General features: G+C 37.9%; 1 protein-coding gene across 3 annotated transcripts in view; it reads left to right on the top strand.

The window, feature by feature from the left end:
* Positions 1-26,410, top strand: part of PREX2 (phosphatidylinositol-3,4,5-trisphosphate dependent Rac exchange factor 2) — a 183,695-nt gene that overhangs the window by 101,324 nt on the left and 55,961 nt on the right. For all 3 annotated transcript variants that reach the window (XR_013997400.1, XM_081116258.1, XM_081116259.1), the window contains exons 21-30: positions 1,931-2,048; positions 4,508-4,692; positions 5,419-5,580; positions 10,973-11,192; positions 11,725-11,932; positions 18,315-18,494; positions 20,738-20,832; positions 21,614-21,696; positions 22,875-22,965; positions 23,604-23,732. Coding sequence is in view for 2 of the 3 variants with exons in the window: in XM_081116258.1 (XP_080972384.1) it covers positions 1,931-2,048; positions 4,508-4,692; positions 5,419-5,580; positions 10,973-11,192; positions 11,725-11,932; positions 18,315-18,494; positions 20,738-20,832; positions 21,614-21,696; positions 22,875-22,965; positions 23,604-23,732 (1,471 nt within the window). In the remaining variant the exon portion in view is untranslated. The remainder of the gene's footprint in view (positions 1-1,930; positions 2,049-4,507; positions 4,693-5,418; positions 5,581-10,972; positions 11,193-11,724; positions 11,933-18,314; positions 18,495-20,737; positions 20,833-21,613; positions 21,697-22,874; positions 22,966-23,603; positions 23,733-26,410) is intronic.

Genomic DNA, 26,410 nt, shown 5'->3' on the forward strand with positions numbered 1-26,410 from the left:
TTAGCTCTGAAAAGAAAACACCAAAATGTACTCATTATTTAAAAATTTCAGTACTACCCTCTGATCCAAATTTCAAGTGTCATAGAAAAATAAAATTACAATCCTAATTTATAAGCAAATCTTATTATCTCATGAGGCACAAGTGAATTTTGGACTAAAAGAGAAAAATTCAACTTAATTAACTAAATACAAAAGGATTTTAAACACCAAAAAACTTCAAATGAGAGGATTTGTATTTTTTCTGTCATGTACGATGAAGTACTATCTTCTGAATTGGAGAAAACGACTGTGCAAACCAGAAAGACGAATGCCTATTTTCTCACACTTCAGGCCTGATACCTGCAACGTACTGAACATACAAGAAAATAGCTCATCAATTTTGCTTACTAATAAGGTCAAACTAGCATAGCAAATTAGAATTCACACATTGATGCATAGGTTATTCTGGTTGACAGTAAGTAGTTTAATACATATTTATTTGAACTGTATTATTGAATGAATTTTTAAAAAGGACTCTTCTGAAATTATCAAATCTTCCCCCTTCTATCAGAATTTTAATAAGTAGCTAAGTTGATTTCAGTTTCACTCCTTCTGATTTTCCCTGCCTGCCTTCTTGGAGAGGTGTTGCTGATCAATAACACGAAAAACAATATTTTAAACAAAAATAAAAAACAAAAACAAACAATAAATGGACAGAAAAATTTATGAAATGAATAACATGTTCTCTCAGGTATCCATTGTCACAAAACAGACTGTCCCACCATTTGGTGGCTTAAAACAATAGTGACTGATTATTTCCCTTGATTCTGAGGGTTGGCCGTGTGTTGTTTCCTGCGAGGGCACTGACGTCTTTGTTGTGTGGGGACTGACCGCGCACTATGGTTCCGCTGCTGGTGACCTTTCTCTCTAGACTCCTCCACATGGTCTCCTTTTCCTGTCTTTAGCAGGGTTTTCCTTTCTGCATGGTGTCTGGATTTCAAGAGGGGATATTACAATCCATCAACTCTCTTCTTACATCATGCTTGCTAATATACCTTTGGGGAAAAATCAGATCACATGACTAAGTCCAGGGACCGTGTGGGAAGGAATTACATAAAAGTGAGGATACTGGAGGAGGTGGGTCATTGGAGGCCACAACACGTTACCAAAATGTATTTAAATGATCAAATATTAGCTAGCATTTTAATGATGCATAGCAATAAATAATTAAAGACAATTGTGAAGTTAATAGTACAAGAGAAAAGTGGATAATTTAATTATATCACACCTCGGTAGTGCAATTCAATTTATCATCTTACCTAGGAAAAGTATAAACTTAAAGTAATGCAACTCTGAAAGCATTTACTTGGTAGCTGGTTTTCTCTCATTTATCTAAATAAGACTGAAACTGCTATTTCAATTAAAATAGAGGATGATTTATGATCGCAGAAGATTAAAAGATAGTTACATCACTTGAGAATCCTAATGAGATGAAAGATGTTCTTCCAATTTTTTTATAGTTTGATTCAAAAAAGCATTAAGTGTATTAAAATATATATGACTGTGAGGAGAGCATTTAAATGGTTTGTACAGTTATAGATGGTTGATTCTTTGGAAAACTGTTCATCTAAAATTTGTAATTTTATAATTCACTTTAAGATATACTTGCGGCATTTAAGTAAGACACTTGGGAAATATATCTTACTTAAAAGTATACCATTGGGGGATAAAATTTCAAGCTTTAAAAGGTCTGCTTGTTAAACAATAACAATAGTTGACATGGGCATTCTATTAGTTTCTGACATTGATTTTCTTTCCAAATTTTATTATTTTTAAACAAACTAGAAGGAAAATAAGGTTGTCAGCTCTCTTTCTGAAACAGGTTTATGGAATGGATATGCATTTTTAGGAAGCTCTAATACCTCATGTTTTTTCCCTTCCTGATTTCCAGCAAGATTCCATACAGTGGGTTTATAACAGCCTTGAGAGCGCTCAAGAAGACCTTCAAAAGTCTAACGCCAAACCCCCTGGAGATGAAGGAGGGGATGCTTTTGACTGCAAAGTAGAAGGTGGGTTCCTTCTTTCCTCCTTATTTGTTCATAGCATTTTTCAATGTGCCTGTGCCTAGTCCCAATTAATTGAAAATCTTATACGCTCAAGCCACTTTTTTCCCCCCATTCTGGAATATAAAGCTCTTTTTTTAAAAAAAAGATTTTAAATTAATTTTTAGAGAGAGAGAGGGAGAGAGAGAGAAACATTGATGGGAGAGTGGAATGTCGATTGGCTGCCTCCTGCATGCCCCATACTAGGATCAAGCAGGCAATGCAAGCATGTGCCCTGACTGGGAATCGAACCAGCAACCCCTGGTGTATGGGACAACACCCAACCAACTACTACACACTGGCCAGGGCTAAAGCTCTTTTTAATTATAGTTGACATAACAATATTATATTAGTTTCAGGTCAAATCACTGTGTTATACATTTGTATACCTTACAAAGTAATCACCATGAGAAGTGTAGTAACCATCTATCACTGTACAAAGTTCTTACAATATTATTGACCATTCCCTATGCTGTACATTATATCCCCATGACTTATTTATGTTATAAATAAGTCCCTCTTAATCTCCTTCACCTTTTTGCCCATCCCCCCATTCAAACCACTTCCTTAAGTCATTGTCACCAATAGATGTCATGTCATGTGCCTAAGTAATAACAGCTTATAGCTAACATGTAATAGCTACTGCACTTTGGTAGTCACTTTATTAAGTGTTTTATATCGATTATCTCATAAAGTCATCAAAGGAGAAAATCTTATAAGGTGTGATTATCACCATCCTCATTTTATAGGAGAAGAAATTGAGGCTAAGGGAGTTGCCCAAGCTAGTACGTGGTCGAATGAGGATTCAAACCCAAGTTATAGTGTGTTTCCTTGTCTTGAGTTTAGATGTTGTATGGACCTTCTTACTCTAATGTGGCTTGCAGACCAGCAGCAGCAGCACCTGGAGCAAGAGAGAGATGCGGAATCTCAGCCCCAGCCCAGATCTACTGACTCAGAATCTCCGTGTTAATAAGATCTGACCTGAATGCACACTAATATGCGAGAAGCCCTAGTTTAGAAGGTCCATGGTTTCTTTGGAAATAATTTCTTGATTCAAGCAACGTTTACTGTACTGTAACACTGATAGTAATGAAAGAGGCGAACCAATGTGAAAATGAGAGGAAGACCATTTGATAAGGACTCCTATCTTCCTGTTTTCCCAGTGAAGAGAACCAGCAGATTGCTGTATTGAGTGGCTTCTTTGCCAAGGACGAAGGGGCTGAGGCAATTACATTTGTGATTGCGTTTAACAAATGCCTCAAATTATTGTTTCAAACGTTTTTCACAGAAGTCCTTGAATCCTCTCTTCCATTGTCCTGGTATTTCTCCATTTTATATATTTGTTGGGTGTCTCTAAATATTTATTGTAGTTTTAGTTTCTTCCAAACCAGCACAGATGGAGAATTCACTCTACATACTGCTCCTATGTGGGAACTTAGGAAAAGCTGTTTTCCCTCCACTCGTGGAAGGCTACTTGTTAAGAGCCACTTAGTTCATGGACAGTATTATTAGTGCTCAACCTATTATAGTGCAAGCTTGTTATGATAAATCAGATCTCTTATTTATTTAAACCAGCTCTCTTATTTATTTAAGTCTCAGGGCCTCATCCTGCGGCTTTTATTTTTCATTTATAGTTAGTTTCTGCTAATCATCTTTTCTGTCGCAGTGAAAGGTTGATGAGATGCTTTGGAAATTGATCTCTAGCTATTCTGGGACTTAATTGTTTTAAATGAACTAATATTCCATTTTTGCTTATTTAGTATTTGCTATTAGGTTTCTCAGTATTTCTTATTTGAGATTTTAGGTGTGGGGTTTTGTGTGTGTGTTTTTGTTGTTGTTGTTTTTTACCAGCTGACTGACTGTAGGCCAAAACCTATAAGAAGACATTGCAGATGGAAATGGTATTATAGTGAATGATGACAAATTTTCTCAATGAGCTATCTCTGGAAGATGCTACTTGGGAGAATCCAGGCACCCTCTCTGCTGAAAGAAAAAAGTTTATTGCCTCTCCTTTCTGCTTCTTAAATATGACTTTATATATTTTCTCTGCTTTCAGAAAATATTCATCCAATGTTTAAGGCAGTTTTAAGAATGCTGATTTTAATTCATGCATGCTTTTAATGAGAAAATGTAAAATTGTGTGCATAATATTTATATTGGTGTAAATAGGCATACATATGGTCCATAGATCTAAATGGATATGCAAAGATAAAACGAGTTATGTTAGAGTGGTGAGATTTGGATCACTCAAACATATTTATAAAAAATGTTCTTTTTCTAGAAAAATGTTCACAAGGATAGATGCTTCATTTAGCACATCGGATTTAGCCATCCTTTAAAACACTCTTTAAAAATTATTCAGGGAGACTCAAATTATTTGAAAAGACTAACATAAATTTGCTGAATTAAAATTGTCTCTATCCCAGAGGTAATTGACAAGTTCAACACCATGGCCATCCTCGACGGGAAGAAGGAGCACGTGAGCCTGACGGTGGATAACGTGCACCTGGAGTACGGGGTCGTGTACGAGTACGATAGCACCGCCGGGGTCAAGTGCAACGTGGTCGAGAAGATGATCGAGCCCAAGGGCTTCTTCAGCCTCACTGCCAAGGTAGAGATGGTCCTGGGGACCCGGGATTGATTGTGTTTTCAATAAAGCAGCTGGAACCCTCGCCCACCCCCACCTTATGAGATGTAAATAGCTGTAATAACATAAATAATTCTCAGTTCATTGAACATATTCAGTGATCCAGAGTGTACACGTTTCTGCGCTTGCACACACACACACACACATGCGCGCGCACACACACCTGCCTTACTACTGATTCAAATAGCCAAAAGGATTTACTAATTGAACACGTAATAGGATGCTTTTATCTGCTGCTGTTATCAGATAAGGCTCACACACTGTAGATAACACTGATTGCTACTTTATCAAGAGAACTTATTTTTTTATTCTTTAAGTTAAATGCACTCTCACTACCAGACAAGTAATTTTTTTGTTCTTCTTTAAAATTGAGAAAAAATATGTTCTGAGTAGCATAGGCATTGTGTTCCCACATCAGTGTACTGATTTATCCAGCAAGGAGTCTAAAAGTCTACCCACCTTCTGGAATCCTTTTATAGCAGCAGAAGGCAAAGCCTGAGATGCGGGGCCCACAGGCCCACAGAAGCCAGGGCTTCACTGAACAGAAATACTAGGCAGCTCCAGTAAGACCACGGGCGGTCACTCAGTGTGTTGTGGAACTGCGAACATTTTATTTGGCTAATTTGGCAGGTTTCATTTTCTTGTTCTGTTTTGTGTTTTGTGTATATGCGTGTGTGTGTGTGACTACAGATTCTTGAAGCCCTGGCTAAAAGTGATGATCATTTTGTACAAAACTGCACCAGCCTTAACTCTTTGAATGAAGTGATTCCTACTGAACTTCAGAGTAAATTCAGTGCCATTTGCAGTGAAAAAGTTGAGCACATATGTCAGAGAATATCCAGTTACAAAAAGGTAAAAGTTCTATGTATGTATTTTACATGTAACTATTATTTAAAGTATTGTTTAAGTGTCAAATTTAATTCAATTCCTGGTATTTTCACTACTTATTTTTGTACCAGTTTATTGAAATGATAACATTTATAACATTTTAGAGTTTTGAAAATGCCTGTAAATCTACTACCTCATTTCATCTTTGCAAACCTGTAAGCTAGGTCATTATCCACATTTTCTAAATGTAATAACCAAGGCTTAAAGAATTATATTACCCACTAGCAAAAGATAGAGTTGAGATTTGAATCCCGACCACCTAATTCTGAAGTTAGATTTTAAAATTACGGTACAGTCCTTCTTTCCCTTTTCTCTCAACAGAGGGAACAGAGCTCTTAATCAGAAAGCATGCGGAGCATCGGCTGTTTTAAATTGATCAACTGTTTCATTTACTTGACATATTTTATCGAGCATCTTTTATATGCCAAGCTCTGTTCTTGCACCCAGGAATATGGGGCAAAAGAGAGAAGCTATTTTCTCTCGTGAGGCTTATGTCCGAGTGGGGGAAGCAGTAAAGAAGTAAATGTTTATCTTCAAGGGGGGGGAGTCAAATATTGAAAGGAGTTATGGGGAAATCAAAATAGGCAGCTATGGTGGGAAGTGCCCAGATGACAACTTTAGGCTGGGAGGCTTGAGAAAGCCTCTTTGAGAAAGCTTGTACTGAATGACAAGTTGGACTCTTCATTTAAACTGGAGTGGGGAAGCATCCAGGTAGAAAGAGCAGATGGTACAGAGGCACCCCCTTCAAAGAGGGCCAGGTGGAAGGGGGCCTGCCAAGCATAAGGTTGAAGGCATCGGCAGGAACCAGTATGAGGACTTGTGGAAGCTTTGTACCTTTTGCAAATTCGGAAAGCGTTTGGGTTTTCTTCTTTCATCAACGAGAAGCAACTGGAAGCTTTTAAACAAGGGAATAACTTCATCTGATTGAAGTTTTTGAAAGATCATGCTGACTCCTCTGTAGGAGTGGATTGTAAGGGGCAAGAACGGAGGCGTAGAGACAGATAGGAAGCTATTACAGCAGTCCTGCTGAGGGACAATGATGGGGAAACCAAGGCAATTAGATGGATTTGAGAATATACAGGGGTGGGCAAAGACAGGTTTACAGTTGTGAGTACACAAAACACAGTTAATAAAGCTGTTGTAATAATCATAACTTGCATGTGTTTTTCCATACAAACAACTCTAAATTTACATTTTCCCACCCCTGTATTTTAGAGGTAGAATGAATGGAAACTGATCTCCAAAACATATAGTAATTTTTTATTTTTTTCTATTTATCTCAATAGGAAACTAGCTGATTAAATTCTTTCTTTCAAAATGAGGCTGGTTGCTTAAAATTTGGTACAACCATTCTAGGAAATATAATTTATCTCAAAGTATATGAATATGAGTTAGCCCTATGTGTCTTATGTTCCTGACATAGTAAGTAAAAGATAAGCCCAGGCATGGCATATCCAGTATGTCCACATGAGAAGAAGGAAATGCGTGAATGGATATCGAAGGGATGTCAACCTTGGTTCCCTTAGGTGGAGTGGGAGAAGGGAAAGAGGTCGCTGTATTTTTCTTTAAGCGTTTCCTATAGTGTTTGCCTTGTTAAGTTGAATATGTATTGCTATTATAAGTTTTTATAAGCCTATTCACATGAAGACAATGATATTCAAGACCATTGCTTCACTGTCACGTCTGTTAACCCTCTTTCCATGATTGCTGAGCTCAGTTCATCTACAGTATTTGAGTTTTGGGAAGATTTCATGAACATACCTTGTTGAAGTTGAAGGGCAGATTTTCTTTTACTTCTCCTGTCTTTATAAAATTTGACAGTGCTTTGGAGTAAAATTTAAAAGCTCTAAATGAATGCAAAATAGTGTTCCCCTTTTGAACACATTTTGAAAAGAGAATCATTCTATTGCAGAGATGGATCTGTATAAGGTTTGGTAAGGGTTTGAGCAGATTCTGATTGTCAAACTTGTCACTGTGTGTTTGTTATTTTCTTTTTTACTTTTCTCCATTCATGAAACAAAAGCAGTGGAAGTAGCTTCAAGAAATATACATGGAAATAGGTACACTATATAAATTAAAATAAAACATTAGGGTCAGGGCATAGTAAGTAGGGTATCGATTCAGCTGCTTTAAGACGGACTGGGATAACACGGGCTAAAACAAGACAAAGTTTATTTCTCACTTATATGGAGGCCGAACCTGATAGGAGTCCCATGGGATGGGGCTTGACAGTCTTCTAGGGACCCTTCTATATTTTTGCTCTCTCTCCTAGGATGATGCCCTCTTCCACCATCGTGTAAACCCTCGATCCCCAGGAGGGAAAAGAGGAAGAGGAGAGGAGAGAGTTTCCTTTTGAGGGCATGGCCCAGACGACACTGTACACATGACTCCTGTGGGTCATTTAGTGAAAGAGGCTGGGAAGCCATGAGCCCTGGTCATCATGGCCTCAACTAAAACTCAGGAAATTTTATTACTAAAAGGAAGAAGGAGACGATAAGTACTGGAGGAAAATTAGGACATAAGTTTATAGAGAAAGCTATATTAGAATAGATAGTATAGATCACCAGGGAAAAGGGTCATAGACAAGCAGGTCCTAGCACTATTTAGTCACTAAAGTGGAATATTATATTTAGACTTCAGCTTCCTGATCGCCAAAATAAAAAAGGAAACACAGCCTATTACATACTTATCAGCATCCCTGTGATATATACAAGTTTCTTAAGAGAAGCAAAGCTTTTCTTGGACTGAGTCCTAAAAAAATCTCTCACACTGGATTTCAAAGAGGCGGCACCAGGAAATGGCAGGGCAGTGCCCGTAAACATGTCCATGCAAACGAAGCAGCGATTTGTTTTATGTGGCAGATATTTTTAATGCACTCTCTAATAAAAGCCAGTGACATAGGTCAAAACTCAAGTTCACAAAAGCCAGTTTGTTGCAGGATGGGGCAGGAAGAATAGGGAAATAGTGACTAAATGTGTACCTGTTATGTAGGCAACAGGGCTTAAATCATTTACTTGAGGATGCCCGCCCTGCCACACTTACAACCTACTTGGGAAGAAAAGTCAAAATACATGAAATAAGTAATAATAATACTGACTCCTTAGCCTCCTAGGAGGTGCGATTAAGAATAGTTAGACATGCTGGCACCCCACACCCTGATCTATATGAGGGTGTTCCCTGGAGTCGTGTGGCACACAACAGTTTGTCACAGTCTGCTCCAGGTGTCAGGCACTGCATGAGATATTTTATAGTTTGCATGTGTTATGTAATCTTACCAACAGAGTGATATGAGGCACATTATTTCATCGATGAAGCATCTGAAGCTCAGAGTGGTCCAGGAACTTGGCCAAAGGCACGTAGGTGGGGACGTCAGTGGAATTTGAGCCTTGCTCCCTTTATGCTGGAGCCGGCTGTGGCTCGTTTACGGGCACTGATGCTGAGCTACACGGCTTATGTGCTCAACAGTGTCGTGTAGACTCCAAGGGCCATGGCATTCAGAAACGGAGGAGGAATTGTGCATCAAGTAGTCAGGAGACGCGCGCTGCTGGTGGGGAGATTTGTCAGTGGAGAGGAGGGGAGGTGGCACTAAAGGGGGCGTCCTCAGTGAAGGCAGAGGTGGAGACAAGGCACTGACCTTCCCGGCGAGGACTGGCACCCTGCCTGGGCTAGGAAGGAGGGTTTGAGCTGGATGCAATGAAAGAAATAAACTGAAAAACATCTGATTTTCCTGGTGGTATCTGGAGTGGCATAATAATCAGATTTGTTTGTAAAAAGTGCCAGTGATGGTGACTTAGACTTGGGTGGAAGCCCTGGGGATGGAGAGAAAAGGATCCGTTCCAGCGTGTGCAGGAGGTAAAATATATTCAACTTTATGATGAGTTGGTTATGGCAGATGAAGGTGTTAGTCCCTGGTTTCTCACAAAAATATGGTTTGCGATAAACTGAGGAGTGTATCTTGTGGGGGGTTAGAAGCACAGGGTTTTCCCCCAAATGTTGGGGTTTCTCAAACACATTACTCTGGCGAGTGAAAAGAATAAATAAAAACACATCATTTTTACATTTTCTCAGGAGTCATTGGGATGATTTTAAAGCAGAGATGGAGTGGCTAATGGGCACCGATTTTAGATGACAAAACTGATAACATTGGATTATGGAAAGCTCTTGTATGTACATTATTACCGGAGCTTTGAAATAACCATGTGCACTGAATACGCTTATCACCCCGCTTCTTTCTCAGGGAGATTGAGAATTTTCTTAATGTCACGTAGCTGGCAAGTGGGAGACTAGGTATCAGTCCTGTGGAATGCTCTGCCTTATTTTTGCTTTTAATTTAGAAATAAAAAGAAACTTGTTGTCAAGTAGGGCTTTAAAAAAATGCAGCTATTTTTTTTCAGCATCCCTTCTTGACCACAACATATTTAGAATAATTGGCTATCTTTCTCGCTAGGTAGAGAACCCAGATTAGCAAGAAAATATTTCAAGAATCTTTTCTGTTTGAACAAAGTTTAGATACCTAAGATAATAGCCTTAATAGATCATGTAAGGTTAGTTCCATTTGCATGTCAACGAAAACAGTAGCATTTGTGAATATATATGTTTAACTTCCACATATTTACTTTTATAGTATTATTAGCAACGTACTTTTCTTCCAGATGAAAGCTTCAAACACCACTCTTTCTGTAAAATAAAATGTATCCATAGAAACCGAATTCTTAAAGAGGCTACCTTGCCTTAATTTTGACTATAAAATTTTTAGATTTTAAAAATAGAAAGTTGATTTCTATAGTCTCTGGATCTCAGCCGCTGCCATCATAATTGGTTTTCTGGCCAGTTGTACAGGCCATAGATGCTTTTCAGCCCACCCATGTATGAGAGAAGTTTGGACCTTACTGGAGACCTGGGTGAGTCCTCCACAGGCATTTAATCTCTGGAAGATGGTGGGTGAGCCAGGTGTCAAACCGACCCCTATTCTGCTACCTTGTGTCAGTGTGAAGATTGAGACCCTGTATTGGTGTCTTAGGACACTGATTTCTCTATCAGACTCTTGGCTGTTAGAAGTCTGTGCATTTGAGTCCTAGGAAGTGATATTGGTCACTTAAGTTAATTTCTTTTAGCACCTACCTTGCGAACAGAGTTTCAAAGGAATTATGTACATTTGCTGCCTATATTGCTTTGCTTTATTAAAAATGTGTGGATTTAAAAATAACAATTTAAATTCTAACAACTTATAATTTATTTCACTTGTTCCAGTTGATGTGATTTAATTTTCTTTTGATTTTGCTATGGATGATGGACGTGAAATGTTTGAGTTACCACTGTGCACTCAACTGCTGTTTATTTCTTCTTTAATTTTCAGTTTTCTCGTGTACTAAAGAATAGAGCCTGGCCCACCTTTAAACAAGCCAAATCTAAGCTATCTCCACTGCACAGCAGTGATTTCTGCCCTACCAACTGCCATGTCAATGTGATGGAGGTGTCTTATCCCAAAACGTCGACCTCCCTGGGGAGTGCATTTGGTGTTCAGTTGGATAGTAGGAAGCATAATTCTCACGATAAAGAAAACAAATCTGAACAAGGTATGTTAGTTTGAAACTTGATCAAATCATGAAAAGTAATTTAAGCAATCAATTATTCCCACATCCCTGACATTGGGCAGATTCTTGGTGTGTAAGCAAGTCTGAACTTTTGCAGAGAAAGATTCCTCATATAATCATTTGGATAATTATTTGTAACTATTTATAGAATGAAAATGGAGTATGCAGTTTTCTTATTTTATTATTTTTCCTTTAAGAAGAACTGTTCTTGCCTTTCTTACGCATTTTAGGCACAGCTCATCTTGCTGTGAAAACCATTAATTTGCAATGGCCCCTACAACTATGAGAAAATCAGATGCACAAAGTAATTCTCACCATCACAGCAGGATGTAGGATCAAATTCTACTCCTCCCCTTGAATCGCAATTCCCCATAAGCTTTAATTCCTGAATTAAATTCAGCATTGGGTTGGCATTTGATTTTATGTAAGCTTGGGCGTCTAAAATGAATTGCACTGGATGGTTACTGTTAGTTAAAGGTAGTAACAATTACTATGGGATGATTTCACCTCTCAGGGAAACTGAGCCCTATGGTGTACATTCAGCACACAATCACAACCATGGCGGCGCCTTCAGGCCTGTCTCTGGCCCAGCAGGACGGGCATGGGCTCCGGTATTTGTTAAAAGAAGAAGACTTAGAGACCCAAGACATCTACCTGAAGCTGCTGGGCAAACTCCAGACCGCACTGAAAGAGGTGGAGATGTGTGTTTGTCAAATAGATGAGTAAGTACTTTATTTACTGTATTTTTAATGTGTCTAATAAAACAGCTGTAGAAAATGAAACTTCTGAACATCCATCATTCCCTCTTTAGTTTTTGGAAATGAAGAGATTTTTGGTGACTGTATAAACCCTCTTCTTTCTAACAACTTAAAAATGATAAAATATGGCAAATATCTATAGATGTATCTTTCACAGAAGCTTTAATATCAGGAAAGAGAATGACAAAATTTTATTGTATGGAAAACATTGTTTCAGTGTGAAAATATTAAATTGAAAAATATGATTGAAAGAGTATTAACTGTGAGAGGGATTTCCTTGTAGCTTTTACAGAGCAGAGCACAATATTTGGTGTATATGCATGCGATAGATGTTTAGGAAAAATGTAAAATATAACAAATCCTTAACACACTTCTTAAACGAGTAAATCCAAAACTGTGTATCCTTTGGACCAATGACCAATACCTTTTTTCACTCCTGCTTGAATTAATGGTCTAGTAAGCAAAACCCAAATAGCTGTGCCAATAATTTGAAAGATTTTATCAAGTAACACAGAGGAAGTTAATTACAACTTTTCCAAAGAGATCAACTCTGGATCTTACTGAGGAGTGTGACAGTTGGAGGAAGGCCTGAGCGCCGCAGGACGATTTGCCCCAGCACGACGTGTGATTATGTCTCACATCTAGTCAGGGCAGCTCTGTGTGGACGGAACGCCATGGCATTCGGGGTAGCACAGCGTCTCGTATACAGCAGGGTGGATAATAATAACACATCACAAGTTTGTGGTGAGAGTTATACAAGGTAATACAAAAAGCAGTCAGTATAGTGAGTAGCATCATATCATTCAAGGGGTTGAAATTGTTGGGCGTTTCCAAAGTTGGTAGAACCTGAAAATGGTATAAACCCTGCTAATCCTCCTTTTATTGTACCTCTTTTTGAAGTTACACATTTACACTGCAATCGGGTGTGTGTTGCGTAGTCCACACACACAAACGTCTTCCCATACGTCCATAGATAATTTTGTTTTGACAGAATATTTAGAGCTTATTCTAAGCCTTTGTTGCAATTAGACATTATACTAATGAAGTCTTAACTGACATGGTCTCTGATTTTACACATCTTAGAAATTTAGAAATCACCATATTGGATGCATCGTTTCTATAAGATTATCTTTAAGTATTTACTGTTTACTATGCTATTTTTCCTGATGCTTTTCTGAGTTAATTTAGAATTACAATTCTGTTTTCCTATATCTAATACACTAGTTTTTAAAAAATGACTTACAATATTTGTATATTATATTGTGACTGTCCTATTTACAGATGAATTCAACTGTTTGAGGTTTCTGAGACCAGGAAGCTATTTTTAAACAATTGCAGACTCTTTTGAATTGTCTTAAAATGGCTATGTGGCCTTGTGACAGAGAAGTTTATATTTTAGGGCGTTATATTTTGCTTTACTTAATAAATCAGATTTTATTATATGATATGTTCTATATTAGAAATCAGTTTTTTCCCTCTGAAATATTTAAGAAATGCATACTGGGAGATTTGTAGGCAATCAGTCCATAAATAGAGGTATTGAATCATGTATCTTAGATCTCAAAGGGATTTAGGAGAACACCTGGACCAATCCCATACTTCCAATCAGGCCAAGAGTTATTATTCCTGCTTCTCAGATGAGTCCTTTGTCAGTGGCAGCATTATTGATGTGCCTGACAAGGCCTCAAATGTATTGACTACCCAGCACTTCCTGGCAATTGTCCAGGCTTCATCTGCCTGTGTTAATTTTTTGACTTTTTAGGTTCTAATATAGATTTACTTTTCAAGAAAATGGTTAGAGCGAAGGGGCTCCCTTTACTTGGTTTAAAATGTTTTATATTTAAAGCACTAGTTGCAGAAAGGAGTGATTTTCCTTATCCAAAACTACTTAAAATGATTGCTTATTTTTACTTAAAATTTCCCCACTCTGTTCTTCTAAAAGCCATTACCTAACTGGGCATATTTATTAGGAAAGTGACATGAAATGAGTACATGATTTGAGAAACTTCCTTGGTCTTCTCTGTGTGCACCATATAATTTAATTCTAAATATAAATATGTTCTACATAATTCAATGTGTGCTATAATCACTTTAAGACAGTACAGTTGTCCAAGAGCTCAGATTCCCCATTGCCCTTAAAATTCAGAGATGCTGCAGTGCAGTCGAGCTTGCCAAATTATTTGAAAAGCTAGTTACCGAACAATTTTCTTACCATGTAGTAATTATTCGTGATCACACATAGAAGTCTCTGCAGAGTGGAGAAGCAGATCTCAGATGCTTTGCCAAGTTTTAGGAGAAAATTTGCTAGCCTTTCTAAAAGTCATTCATTCCTGCGAAAGGGGCTGGTAGTGAACTTGTCTTACCCTGAAGCCTGGTTACCCTGTCACTTGGGAACACTTCTCCTAGAAATAAAATTTTATTTAACTTGTAGACATTCCACTAATTCCTCCTACTTCATTTAGGTCCAAGGATGGAACTAGAGGTGAATTTATTGTCTAGTATCATGAAATAAGGTGATGTCATGGATTTAATCAAGACTTTGTGATTCCTGTTTCATTGTGGAACGCTAAATACTTTTGCCTTTTAATGGGCTATTTTCTGATTAATGACACTTAGCTACTAGATGGAAGCAAAGGAGAAAATTATTTGTGGATAGTGTAGGATAGTCTAAAAGCTTTAATGGGATTTCAAAATACAGGGAGGAGATGAATAAAGAGCCTTGGGGGCTACTGAAGAAAGGAAATTTGAGGGCAGACTTCATTTTGCAGATGTCAGATGTCCCAGGATTGAGCCATGAACAAACTGCATTTTAGGATATTCAGTGAGCTGGGGATTCCCGGTAGGAATATGAGGGCTGGTGGTGGAATTATCTCTGAGGTCTCCTGAGCACTGTTCTGGTAAATGTATAAAAGAGGGCTCAGTGTCCCTATAGGCACCGACTTAATCGTTCTCACAGTCCCTCTGTCATGTGGCCTGTGAACCACTGGAATGTATCACAGACACATCAAACTTAAATTTGTTTCCAAAACTGAATTCTGGATTTTCTCATACTCAAATCCATTTCAGCCCCTCCATCGTCAAGGTCTCCCCGTTCTCAGTAAAGTATTTCCCATCCCTTCAGCTCATGAGGCCGGGCCCGGGGTCTCACCTTTGATTGGCCCCTTTCCTTCCCCTTCCCCTCCAGTATTTCATCCAGTCTGCCAGTCAGACCTCAGGATGTGCCCACCCTATCACCTTAGACTGGGTCCCCAGCCTCCAGCTTCCAGCTGTGCCTCTCCGATACATTCTGCATTCACCCGTGCCAAAGGGGTCCGTAAAGGTAAACCATGCTAGTTTCCTGCTTGAAACCATTTGATGGCATTGCAATGCAATTAAAAATAGTATCAAGTGGCTCGTTGTGGCCTGCACAGCTCTACAGGATCTGCTCCTGTTCCCTCTCCAACTAAGCTCATCTCACTGAGTTCCAAGACACTAGCCTCTTTGGCAAACTACCTGGTCTGCCCTGCTCCTGAGGCCTGCCTGGCTGGCCTTGCACACACTTAAATGTCAGGCTAATGGCCAATGTATAGAGAGACTCTGCCTCGTTCCCCAGTGTAGAGTAGATATTCCTGTGTTCTGGTCTCTCACGTTATATTTTCTTAGATCTACTTTTTATACAACTCTTTTTACCCCTTCATTGTTATGTTAACTCTAAAGCCCCACAACAAGGCTTCTTTCTTGCTTACTCTCCATGCCCATGGGTCACAGGATCTCTGCTTCACACTGACCTCCCTCAGAGAGTCTGGCTGACAGCCCTCATCAGCTGGGACTTCTGATTGTCACAGCAGGGAGAGGGAATGAGGCTGACCCTGCTGGCAGTAAAGATTTCCATCCAGAAGGGACCCATGTCACCTCTACTCACATTGAAAGCAAGTCACATGGTCATTTAAATCATGGGGTAAGGGAAGCCACCCAGTCATGTGCCCAGGAGAGCTGGGATGTGGTGGTTCCTCTCTCCAGAGTGTGTCAGTGATATCCAGGGAGGGGGTGTTCTGCTGAATTTGGAAAGTACATGTATACAGCTGTGTGTCTCACCCCATCTCTAAAATGAGGATAATAATAATAATAATAATATCAACTTCATAAGGTGGTTTTAGGGATTGAATGAATTAGTATCTGTTAAGTACTTAGCATAGTGACTGCAGGAAGAGCTCACCAAATGTTAGCTATGACGAAGATGATGGTGATGATATTTAAATGTCAGTGTAAAGAAAAACGCACAGGTCAGTGCATATCCAGTATACAAAACTATTAATCTAGGGCATCAGGAAAAGATTGACCTGGACTGGCAGGCTGCTCAGGATTTTAATTGGGAATTCATAGACCTACTGTAGGTAGCTTAATATTATATATGAGCAAAAGTAAAGGAAAATGTTTCTGCACACACGCATGTTAAGTGTTATGCCTTAGTTGCTTTTTAAAATCTAGAAATTTTATGCAAAAACATGGTGTCCAAAACTGTTTTTCTAACATTTGTTAGCATAACACTTGTTCCCACAGGGTCAATGTCAGCATAATTGCAGCTGTTTCAAATGAAAAGCAAATATGTGAATACAGTCCATATAGCTTTGAAAGAAATGTTTATGCTTAGCCCCATGGCTTCTAATTTAAAAGAAACATAGAGGGCAGAGGACTCCTTGCAGAGTGAGAACTCCTGCAAACTCTTTGGTATTCAGAGCTCATCTGTCTGTGCAGGTTGGAGCTTGGGTAACTGGGGTTAATCTAATGTTTCAATTTTGAGGGTGGAGGAAGTGAATACATATCCAGCCTGTCTTACAAGACATAAAAGTATCGTTCCAAATAGGAGAACTGTTTTTACAATGATATGCAGCCTCACAGGGCCTTGAGCCATGTACCACAGCTTCCTGATTGTCACTGGTGTCTAAAAACCACCAACTGGCAATGTTATTCCAGTGTCACCTCACAGGGAGACCTCGCCTGACTACACGATTTGAAATTCCAGCTTTGGCTTCCTTCCTGTCTTTGTTTTTCTCCCTAACATTTGTCACTATCTGATATACTAGACAGTTTACTTGTTTACTGTTTATTTCCTCCCAGGAGATTTTAAGCTCCAAGAGGTCAGGGAATTTTGCTTGTTTGTAAACTTTGAAATCCACACTGAGCATAGTGCATAGTACAATACATGTGTCTAATTAATTAGTAAAAATCACTTAACAAATCTTTACTCAATGCACTGGGTTTGATGTTATGGGAGATACGTTTCCTTTATCAGAGGTATAAGACATCTTCATGATCTTGAAATAAAACAAACGTGACATTGCTGTGGACAAATGAGTGTCAATAAATGTGCATGTGCTATCAGAATGTCACTGCTATCTGGTAAATGAGAAGATACTGGTTGGCTAGAGAAGCCAAATATGGACCCCTTTTTTCAGATGTGGTTTCATTCAAGTTTATAGCATGCTGTTTGGTAGTGAAGACCGATTCCATTTTTATGTAATTTTGAGTTAGACAGTTCTAACAGAAACCTTTTATAGCCAAGCTGTACATTTAAGGCTAGCGTGGTGGAATCAGTGCTTGTCAAGGTCCAAAATCAAATTTTATACCAATTCAGCATCTGAAGGTGGCGTTTTTAGCCTTAAGCCAAGTTGGAAGAGCCCTTCATTGGGGCAGATTTGTGACATTTCATCCTGACCGATTGCAGATGATGTGGGAGGGAGCCCCTACTTGCTTCCTAGCCTCACCTCGTGTGTGACTTTGTTTCATCTTATGATCACAAGGGCCAGGACTCCTGTTAGTCTGAGCAGTGAGAAAGGACTGACAAATGGAGAAAGCTGGGAGACGGCTGAGGCAGGCCTAGGTGGGTGGGTGGCTTTTTAATAGCTGAGGGTAAGCACATTTAGTGTTTGCTTTAATATTTGGCCAGCCCAAGTATTTTCATATGGTGGTGCTAGTGGCTGATGTCCAGGAGAGAGGTGACGCCCAGTATGTACCAGGAATGTGTTGCTCTCATTTCATTCTCACAGTGGCCCTGTGGGTTAGTCATTCTTACTATTCCCGTGGCATGGATGGCAAAGAGGCTGTCATAGTTTTGCTCCAATAGCAAAGGTAATAAGTGGAGAACCAGGATTTGAACACAGCTTTCTAGTCTAAACTGTGCTCTTCCTATTACTTACTGTGAGGAAAAAAGTAAACTTCGTATGACAGGCTTCTGATGTGGTAGGATACTTGCTTCTTGCGAAGCACAGGTGCATTCTCGGCATATCTGCAAGCCTGTCATAGCCGCCAGTAGGCAAAGAGCCAGTTTGAAAACGTGCGCTTCCTCTTTTTCTGTATCACAATGCAGCCTTCTGTCTTCGATAATGTATTCTCCTAAGTTAGAACGGAAGACGTCCGAGTGCATAGTCCCAACAGACAGTGACAACGAGAAGGCGGAAAGAAACAGCAAACGGGTCTGTTTCAATGTGGCAGGAGATGAGCAGGAAGATTCGGGCCATGACACCATCAGCAACAGAGACTCTTACAGGTAATGCGTCAGCTCCTTGAACTCATGTCATCAGCGAGGTCAAGTGGGATTCTGTGTTTTCCACAGAGGTCTTGAAAAAAAGTTTAATTATTGTTTTTGTTTATTACTCACAAAAGAACTGCTAGCTATGACCACACCCAGACAACATAACCTTTCACATTCTTCCCCTTTATAATTTGAGTAATTTGGAAAATATTTTCCTTTCCAGCTCTGTAGACCTAATGTGGGAAACTTGTTCTTTTTTGGATTGTGTAACATGTATGGCAAATAATCACATTGTGCCTATATTAATATTTTTCTTCAGATATCTGTTTTTGATTATTGGACAGTTGGCTAGTGAATAGGAGTTCTTTTTGTCTTGTTTCTCCCCTTTCTTTTTATATTTTATGTTCCAAGCTAATGGGACTAATCTCGCTTGCTCACCCCCATGACCAGCTTTTTGTATTTTTTCTCCTCTTGTGTGCCTTCTGTATAATTTTGGTAGGGCTGCTGGAACAAAGTACCAAGAACTGGGTGGCTTAAGCAACAGAAATTTGTTTATTTACTGTACTCAGCTCTGGCACTATAATTCCAAAATCAAGGTGTCAGCAGGGTGGGCTCCTTCTGAGGGCTGTGGGGGCAGGGTCTGTCCCAGGCCTCTCTCCTTGGCTTGTAGACGGACGTCCTCTCCTCTGTCTCTTCACATCTTTTTCCCTCCAATTGTGTCTCTCTGTCCAAATATTCTTTTCTTATAAGGACACCAGTTGTATTGGAGTAGAGCCCACCGTGATGACCTCATTTTAACTTGCTTACCGCTGTAAAGACCCGCACTCCAGATAAGGTCACCCTGGGTCTCTGAGGGTTAGACTTCAATGTACGGATTTGGGGAGGACCCAGTTCAACCCATCACACCACACAGCATCCCAGCTCTGTCATCTTCCTGCCAGGCTCTCAAACGTGGCTCCTCCAATGGACTTCCCTAACTGAGAGTGCTTTTTCTCCTTTGCGTCCTTGCACCAACTGAAACCTCACCAAGGACTGTTGCAACCTGCCGTCTATGCTATGTGCTCAGCTTCAGCATCTCTCGCTTTCTTTACATTAATTAAAGCAACAACTCCCTTATTCACTCTTTATTATAGTGTTTTACAATGAAAAGATATTAACTAATTATTGTTCAATCAAAGTTACTCCCACCAGAGATGTTTAGTATATACTAATGGCTATTAAAACATATTTTTACCAGACATGTGGAAGAACAGGATGATCTCACATAATTCCCACCACAATTCTATGTGGCTGGTTCTGATATTAGCTCCATTTTACAGATAAGGAAGCTGAGGCCCACAGAACTTCTCTATTTTACCTATGAGACCAGGTGGTCCGGCCCTCAGTGCTTCTCTCTTAACCACTATCCTATCCCAGTTTCTGTGTGAAAGGGATTTTAGCAAATACATAAGAGTTAACTATTCCTAGAGATTTAATAATATATCATGTTACCACTTTTACCATTTCATTTACTTTTAGCTTCTAAGGATACTAATATACTCTTCAATAGGAACCAGTGGTTTCCTCTCCAGTGGGAAATTACTTGTCTAAAAATACTTTCTCACCTCAAATTCTAGTTATCAAATAATTAAAATTACCCTCACAGTCTCCCACTAGGTGAAAATAGAAATTTTAAATGTAAATTTAAAGTTAAATAAGTCATTTTCATTTATTGTGAGAGGAAAAAATATTTAATCTCCTGCACTATTTTCAGATATGTGTAGTATATTCATATTCACGCACAACCATTTTAAACCTTCTTTCCTTTAACATTCCTGTGCTGAGCTCTGAGGTGGAGTGTCATTGGTAAGTTACAATTTAAGCTACCAGGAAGGGTTCAAAGGCAGAGAACTGAAACAGGACTTAATTTCTCTCTGTTAACAAATTAACTACAGGTATATACCATCAAAGAGATTATGAAGAATTTTAAGTTTGGTTTGACTCCTAGTTTTATAGCTATACATTTAAAAAAAATTTATAACTGTGCATTTAAGAGAATTCATTTAAGATTACATTATATGACAAGAAAATTTGAAATATTGAATTTAAGATACACTTTTTAAAAAAAGTTAGATAAACTGTTAGACAAGTTTATCTTTCTCTTCATTTTCTATAAAACATACTAATACATAAAACTGTGGCATAAAAGTTTCTCTCATAAGAAATTACAGGACAAGCGTAGCAAATGCAATATTAAAGTCCATGTAACTCCCTTTCAGCGACTGCAACAGCAACAGGAATTCCATCGCCTCCTTCACGAGCATTTGCAGCAGCCAGTGCAGCTCATATTTTCACAGTGATGAAATGGACTCAGGTGCGTTTGGTGAGGGCATTGCTGCTTTTCGATGCTAGTCTCATTGGTCATACTTTCCAGGGATTCACTTGCTTGATTCTTATGCATTTTACCTTTTATCTGTCATCCTTGGTGACTGCACATGTTGCATTTCAGTCTTGTATGCTCGATAAAGTCAATTTCTAGTCCCATCGTAAACAGTGAATTAAAAAGAAATGAAGGCAACGAGCTAATTTTTTAATTACCTTAATATATGTTTTGTGATCTTTCTATGGTACCATGAAGAATGATAGGTCCACAGGAGGCAAGTTTTACTAAAACATTAGGCATTGTTGATTGGATGTGCACGTAGGAAGGGCTTCGAAACCAAGAGCTTTAGGACAGCAGACACACCTGAAGTGGCCTTGACCTAGGTGACGGGAGTAATGAGAAAAACACTGGATGATATAAGTGCCTCGTAAATATCTTGTTTTGTGTGTGTTACAAACAAGACTGTAGCCAATTAGGATAAATCTTAATTTTAAAACCTGCAGTTTATTTCAGCTGTTTAACCTTCAGAAAAATGTACCACTTGAAAGAATTGGCATAGTGCAGTGTTCTTTCTTTGTGGCCCACTTTCACCCCACTTTCCAAGGATCAATAATCTGATGTCATCATCGTTATTAAATCTTTTGGAATTCATTTCCTGAACATGAGAAGTAGTGTATAGGAATAAGAGCTTATGTTTAAATATTTTTATTTTATTTATATTAAAATACTTTGGAATGTTAAAAATAAGATTAATGATTTTTTTTATATCTAGGTGATGAACTTCCACTAAGTGTTCGCATTTCTCATGAAAAACAGGATAAGATACATAGTTGCCTTGAGCATCTTTTCAGCCAGGTATGATTGGAACACTTGGGGGTATTTTTTTCTGTAGACTAAACTATAGGAATCCCATTTTCAGATGTAGTGAAAAGAGTTCAGAATTAGAATAGAAAGGCCTTAGTCTGTTCCTCCACCCACTTTAACTAATTTCCACAGTTTAAAATGGGAACAAATATTCCTTCAGCCAGCTAACTCAAAGGATTATTATAATGTCAAGTATTTTACAGTCTTGGGAAAATTATAAAGAGTTATATACACAGGAGTTATTATTGTTTAATGTTTTTATTGATTTTTTTTTTAGAAAGAGAGGAAGTGAGAGGGAGAGAGAGAGAGACAGAAACATCGATGAGAGAGAAACATTGATCAGCTGCCTCCTGCACTCCCCCACCTGGGGATCGAGTCCACAACCCGGGCATGTGTCCTGACCGGGAATCAAACCAGTGACCTCTTGGTGCATGAGACGATTCTCAAACAACTGAGCCACACCAGCCAGGACAGGAGTTATTTTTTAATTGTATGTTTCTTTTTTTTAAAAATCTATCTTTGTTGATTTCAGAGAGAGGAAGGGGGAGGGAGAGAGAGAGATAGAAGCATCAATGATGAGAGAGTCATTGATTGGCTGCTGGCTTCACGCCCGGGGTGAGCCCGCAACCTGGGCATGTGCCCTGACTGAGAATCAAACCACGATCTCCTGGATCCTAGGTCGATGCTCAGCCACTGAGCCACGCCCCACAGGCAATTGTTTATTTCTTTATGGGTTTTTAGAATACCTTATTTCTTGTTCAGTTTTATTCCTGATTTCAAAAAGCACAAGATTGTCTCAGGACCCATATTGGTGTTTTATAGTCTTAAAAATTTTATATCCATAACTAAAATTTATGGTGTAGAAGCTTTTACTACTTTGAAGAGGATTTTGATAACTTTTTTTTAAAATAACTCTAGAACCTTTACTTTTGTGAAGTGAATTTATATTTTGTATTACTATATGGTAGGATAGTAAGAAATGTCATTGCAAATGTTATCAGGTGAGTTTATTTCAACATTTTATTTAAAGGTAGATTTCACAAGAATCATGGGGTTTCAAAGAATGATAATTAATTTAAGAAAAAAATATGTTGCAAGATTTACTCTTGGAAATATATATGATGTGTTGTGAGAATACGAAACTCTCTGAATCTCTGCTATTGTCATAGGTGGATTCAATTACCAATCTCCTAAAAGGGCAAGCTGTGGTCAGAGCCTTTGAGCAAACCAAGTACTTCACCCCAGGTCGAGGATTACAGGGTAAGGTTTAAAAAAGAACTGTTAGAAGCAATGGGGAAACAAAGTGGTAGACTATAGTTATGAAGCAAAAGCATAGTACAAAAAGAAAAGTTCCGGTTGCTCATGTTTCATAATTCACTTAATACTGCTTCTATTTTTATAATTTTTGAATTTAAGTTAAAAAATTTCAGTATAAGATCTTCTAGGTTTCTTTGAAAGTTAAAATGTCTAATGCCTATCAGGGCCAGACTGAATAGAAATGAGTTAATTGAAGAGATGTAAGCGTTGAGTTGCTTGGGCTGAAACCAAGCCTAATACCTACTTGCTCTTTTCCCGTGGTGGGGAAGGGGGTTTGGGGATGTGGGTGGGCAAACAGAATGGGATCTAGACTTTCCACTTTCCAACATCTAGTTTAGGATGTTTAAAGTACCATTTTTCATCTAAATTTGCTCCTTTGTTTAAACAATTGTAAGAAAATAATATTATGGTTTGGCTTTCTGTATTTAACACATTTTCTCCTGTGATATAGCTAAAGAAATTACTACCATGATTATAATTTAGGACAACAGCAAGGCAAACAAGAAAATCCTGAAGCTTACAGTCTTGGTAACCGTTTGGTAAATGGTTGAGAATTAAGAGAGATTTTTTGTGTCTATTAGAATTTCAACAGGAAATGGAACCAAAGCTGAGTTGTCCAAAAAGGTTAAGACTCCACATCAAGCAAGATCCTTGGAATCTTCCCAGCAGTGTCCGGAGTCTTGCTCAGAACATCAGAAAGTTTGTTGAAGGTCAGGATGAAAAGCAAAGAATATCTCATGACATTAGCAATAATTATTTAAAAACCCATTAAAACCAAAAGTTCAGTAATGCTCTGATTACTATTTCAGTATTTCATGTTAAGAGGAAAATAAAAGGACTGTAAAGCATGATGTAAAAAGAGAGAAAGAAGGAAGAAGAGATTGTAGAACCTTATGTTCCAAGGATCTAAATGATCTGTATCATGGAGAATATTCTTAGTGAAGAAAATAAGGGCTTATACTTATGAAGACAAATGGAACACGGAGAGAGTTTCCATGTTTTATAATATGAAACAACATCAGAAAAATTTCTAAAGAATTCACAAAAGAGATGAAGCTAAATTTTATGGAAAGTCTAAAAAATCAAGTGTGCATCTGCATGAGAATCAAAATAATGACATTTGACATGTTTCATTTTTTAGAATTGTTTGTTTCAGTTGATGGTGTTATTATCTACCATGACCATGTTTCCTCAGTACCCTATAATTGGTACAACCTATAATTGGAGATAAAACTTCAAGACAACTCCAATAAGTGTGATGGCATGTTTAGAGTCAGAGTTATTAAGTAGAAAATTCTGAGAGTTTCCGACATGGCTATGGTGAAAAAGATGAAATGAGAAATTTGTTTAATTTTTTAAAATGTCTAGTTCAGTGATTTTATTCTTGATATTTGGCCAGTGGTTGGTGGTATCTGGAGATACATTTTGGTTGTCATAATTATGGATATACTACTGGCATCTAGTGGGTAGAGCCCAGGGATGCTACTGAACATTTTGCAATGTACAGGACAGTCCCTCACAGTAAAGATTTATTTGGCCCAAAATGTTAATAGTGCTAAGGTCAAGGAACCTGTACAATAAGTATTATGCCTGTGTTTAAATTTTTATTCCACAGTCATTTGTATGTCAGCTGGATGTGGTAAATAGTATCAGCATTACCCCAGTCATTGCCATCACTTTAGAGTAAATTAGAGAGTCATATATGGGGGATAGAGAGAGCCCACTCAACAGATTACCTTAGTGGTGCTTGACCAGAAAATTCCAGACTGTTGATAATGGTTATATTTCTAGGAAGGTTGAAACAGCAGTTAAGTCACGTATTAAATATAGGTTTGGTGTCGCGAGTTTTGGTAGCACAAGTGACGCCATTTGAGTTTTCTCTTTTATAATACTTTCCTGATAAAAGATAGCTCTTAAATTCAACAGAGTCTGAGCCTGCCACTTAATCCCTTTGCGCCTCAGTTTCTTCATTTTGGGGGCCTCTTTTCATAAATGACGGAGATGGTTTAAATGTTCTATGATTACTAAATCTTCTTCCTAGAAATATACTCAATATACCAGCTTAGGCATTGTTGAGAGATCAGTAGAAAAGTTTGTACAGATATGAAAAACTCCAAATAAATCACAGCAATTCTATTGTGTGATAAAATCTTTTGTTCTTGACAGCTGGATTTCTTGGCTTTATTTTTATTTTGTAGCTAAACATAATGGTTACTTGTAACATTTTATACTATCACACTTAAAACTCCCCAAAATAATGAATAGCAAAAATGATAATTATATTTTTTAAAGGCTTTCAGGCTTAAGGAATTTAGGCATGTACTTTACAAAGTAAAAGGTCTATTTTCACTGAATAGATGCCAGTATTGTAACACTCCTAAAATTTATAATTCATGGGTCTAAATAAAGTTGTTCTCATCATCCCTGAGTTTTTTACCTTATATTGATTTTAGAGTAAATGAAATATCGATTACGAACAGAGAAATCCTTAAACATTTTTTTGTTGCTCTGACTATTGTGAACCTATCTAGAATAGGATGCAGCCTAACTTTTATTTCCCATAATCTTGGGCATGTAAAAAACTCTGTGGGTTTTTATATTTATGTATTGCAAGTAAACTATTTGCCAATTGGAAGTAAATGGACACTTAACTCATTGAACACATAGCAATGAATATGAAGTTCATACATGTCATTTATGAAACATTTGTGATTGAGCCTGTTTGGAGATTGGGTGGGGAAATGAGTATTTGGAAACATTTAGTATTTTTCTGTTCTTTAGGGCACCATCTTGACTTATAGATAGAAAAGAGAGACCATATATATATGCATGTGTGTATATGTATATGTATATATATATATTTTACATAATCTATAAATATAATCTATATAATTATATATAAACTAGAATTCTAATATATATTGTGTAATATAATATATATAATTATATATAGGGTGTACCCAAATATATATATACCCACTTTGAATAATTATAAAGGCAGTGTTGATTAAAATACATTACATTTTCAAATTGAACTATCAGCTATTAAAGTGTGTATACATTTTTTTGGGACACCCTGTATTGTATATATGATCTTTAAAAATTTAAATAACTAAGAAAAATACTGTTTCATAGTTTATTGATCAAGACTATGACAACTGTAGGAGTTTAGAGAATTCCATGTAAGTTCTAGCAGCTAAGGAGGACCTATGGAGGCAGCAGGATTTGAATGATGTTTCATAGGCTCACATAATTCAGATCTAGGAGGCATTTCAGGGTCTTGAGGAATGGGTACAATTTAATTAGGCAGGTAGGAAAGAATAACATTTCAAGTGAATGGGATTTTTATTGTCTGATGTAATGAGATTATGCTAATTTTTACTATAAT

This window comes from Miniopterus schreibersii (assembly GCF_964146895.1).
Source record: "Miniopterus schreibersii genome assembly, chromosome: 17".
Lineage (NCBI taxonomy): Eukaryota > Metazoa > Chordata > Mammalia > Chiroptera > Miniopteridae > Miniopterus > Miniopterus schreibersii.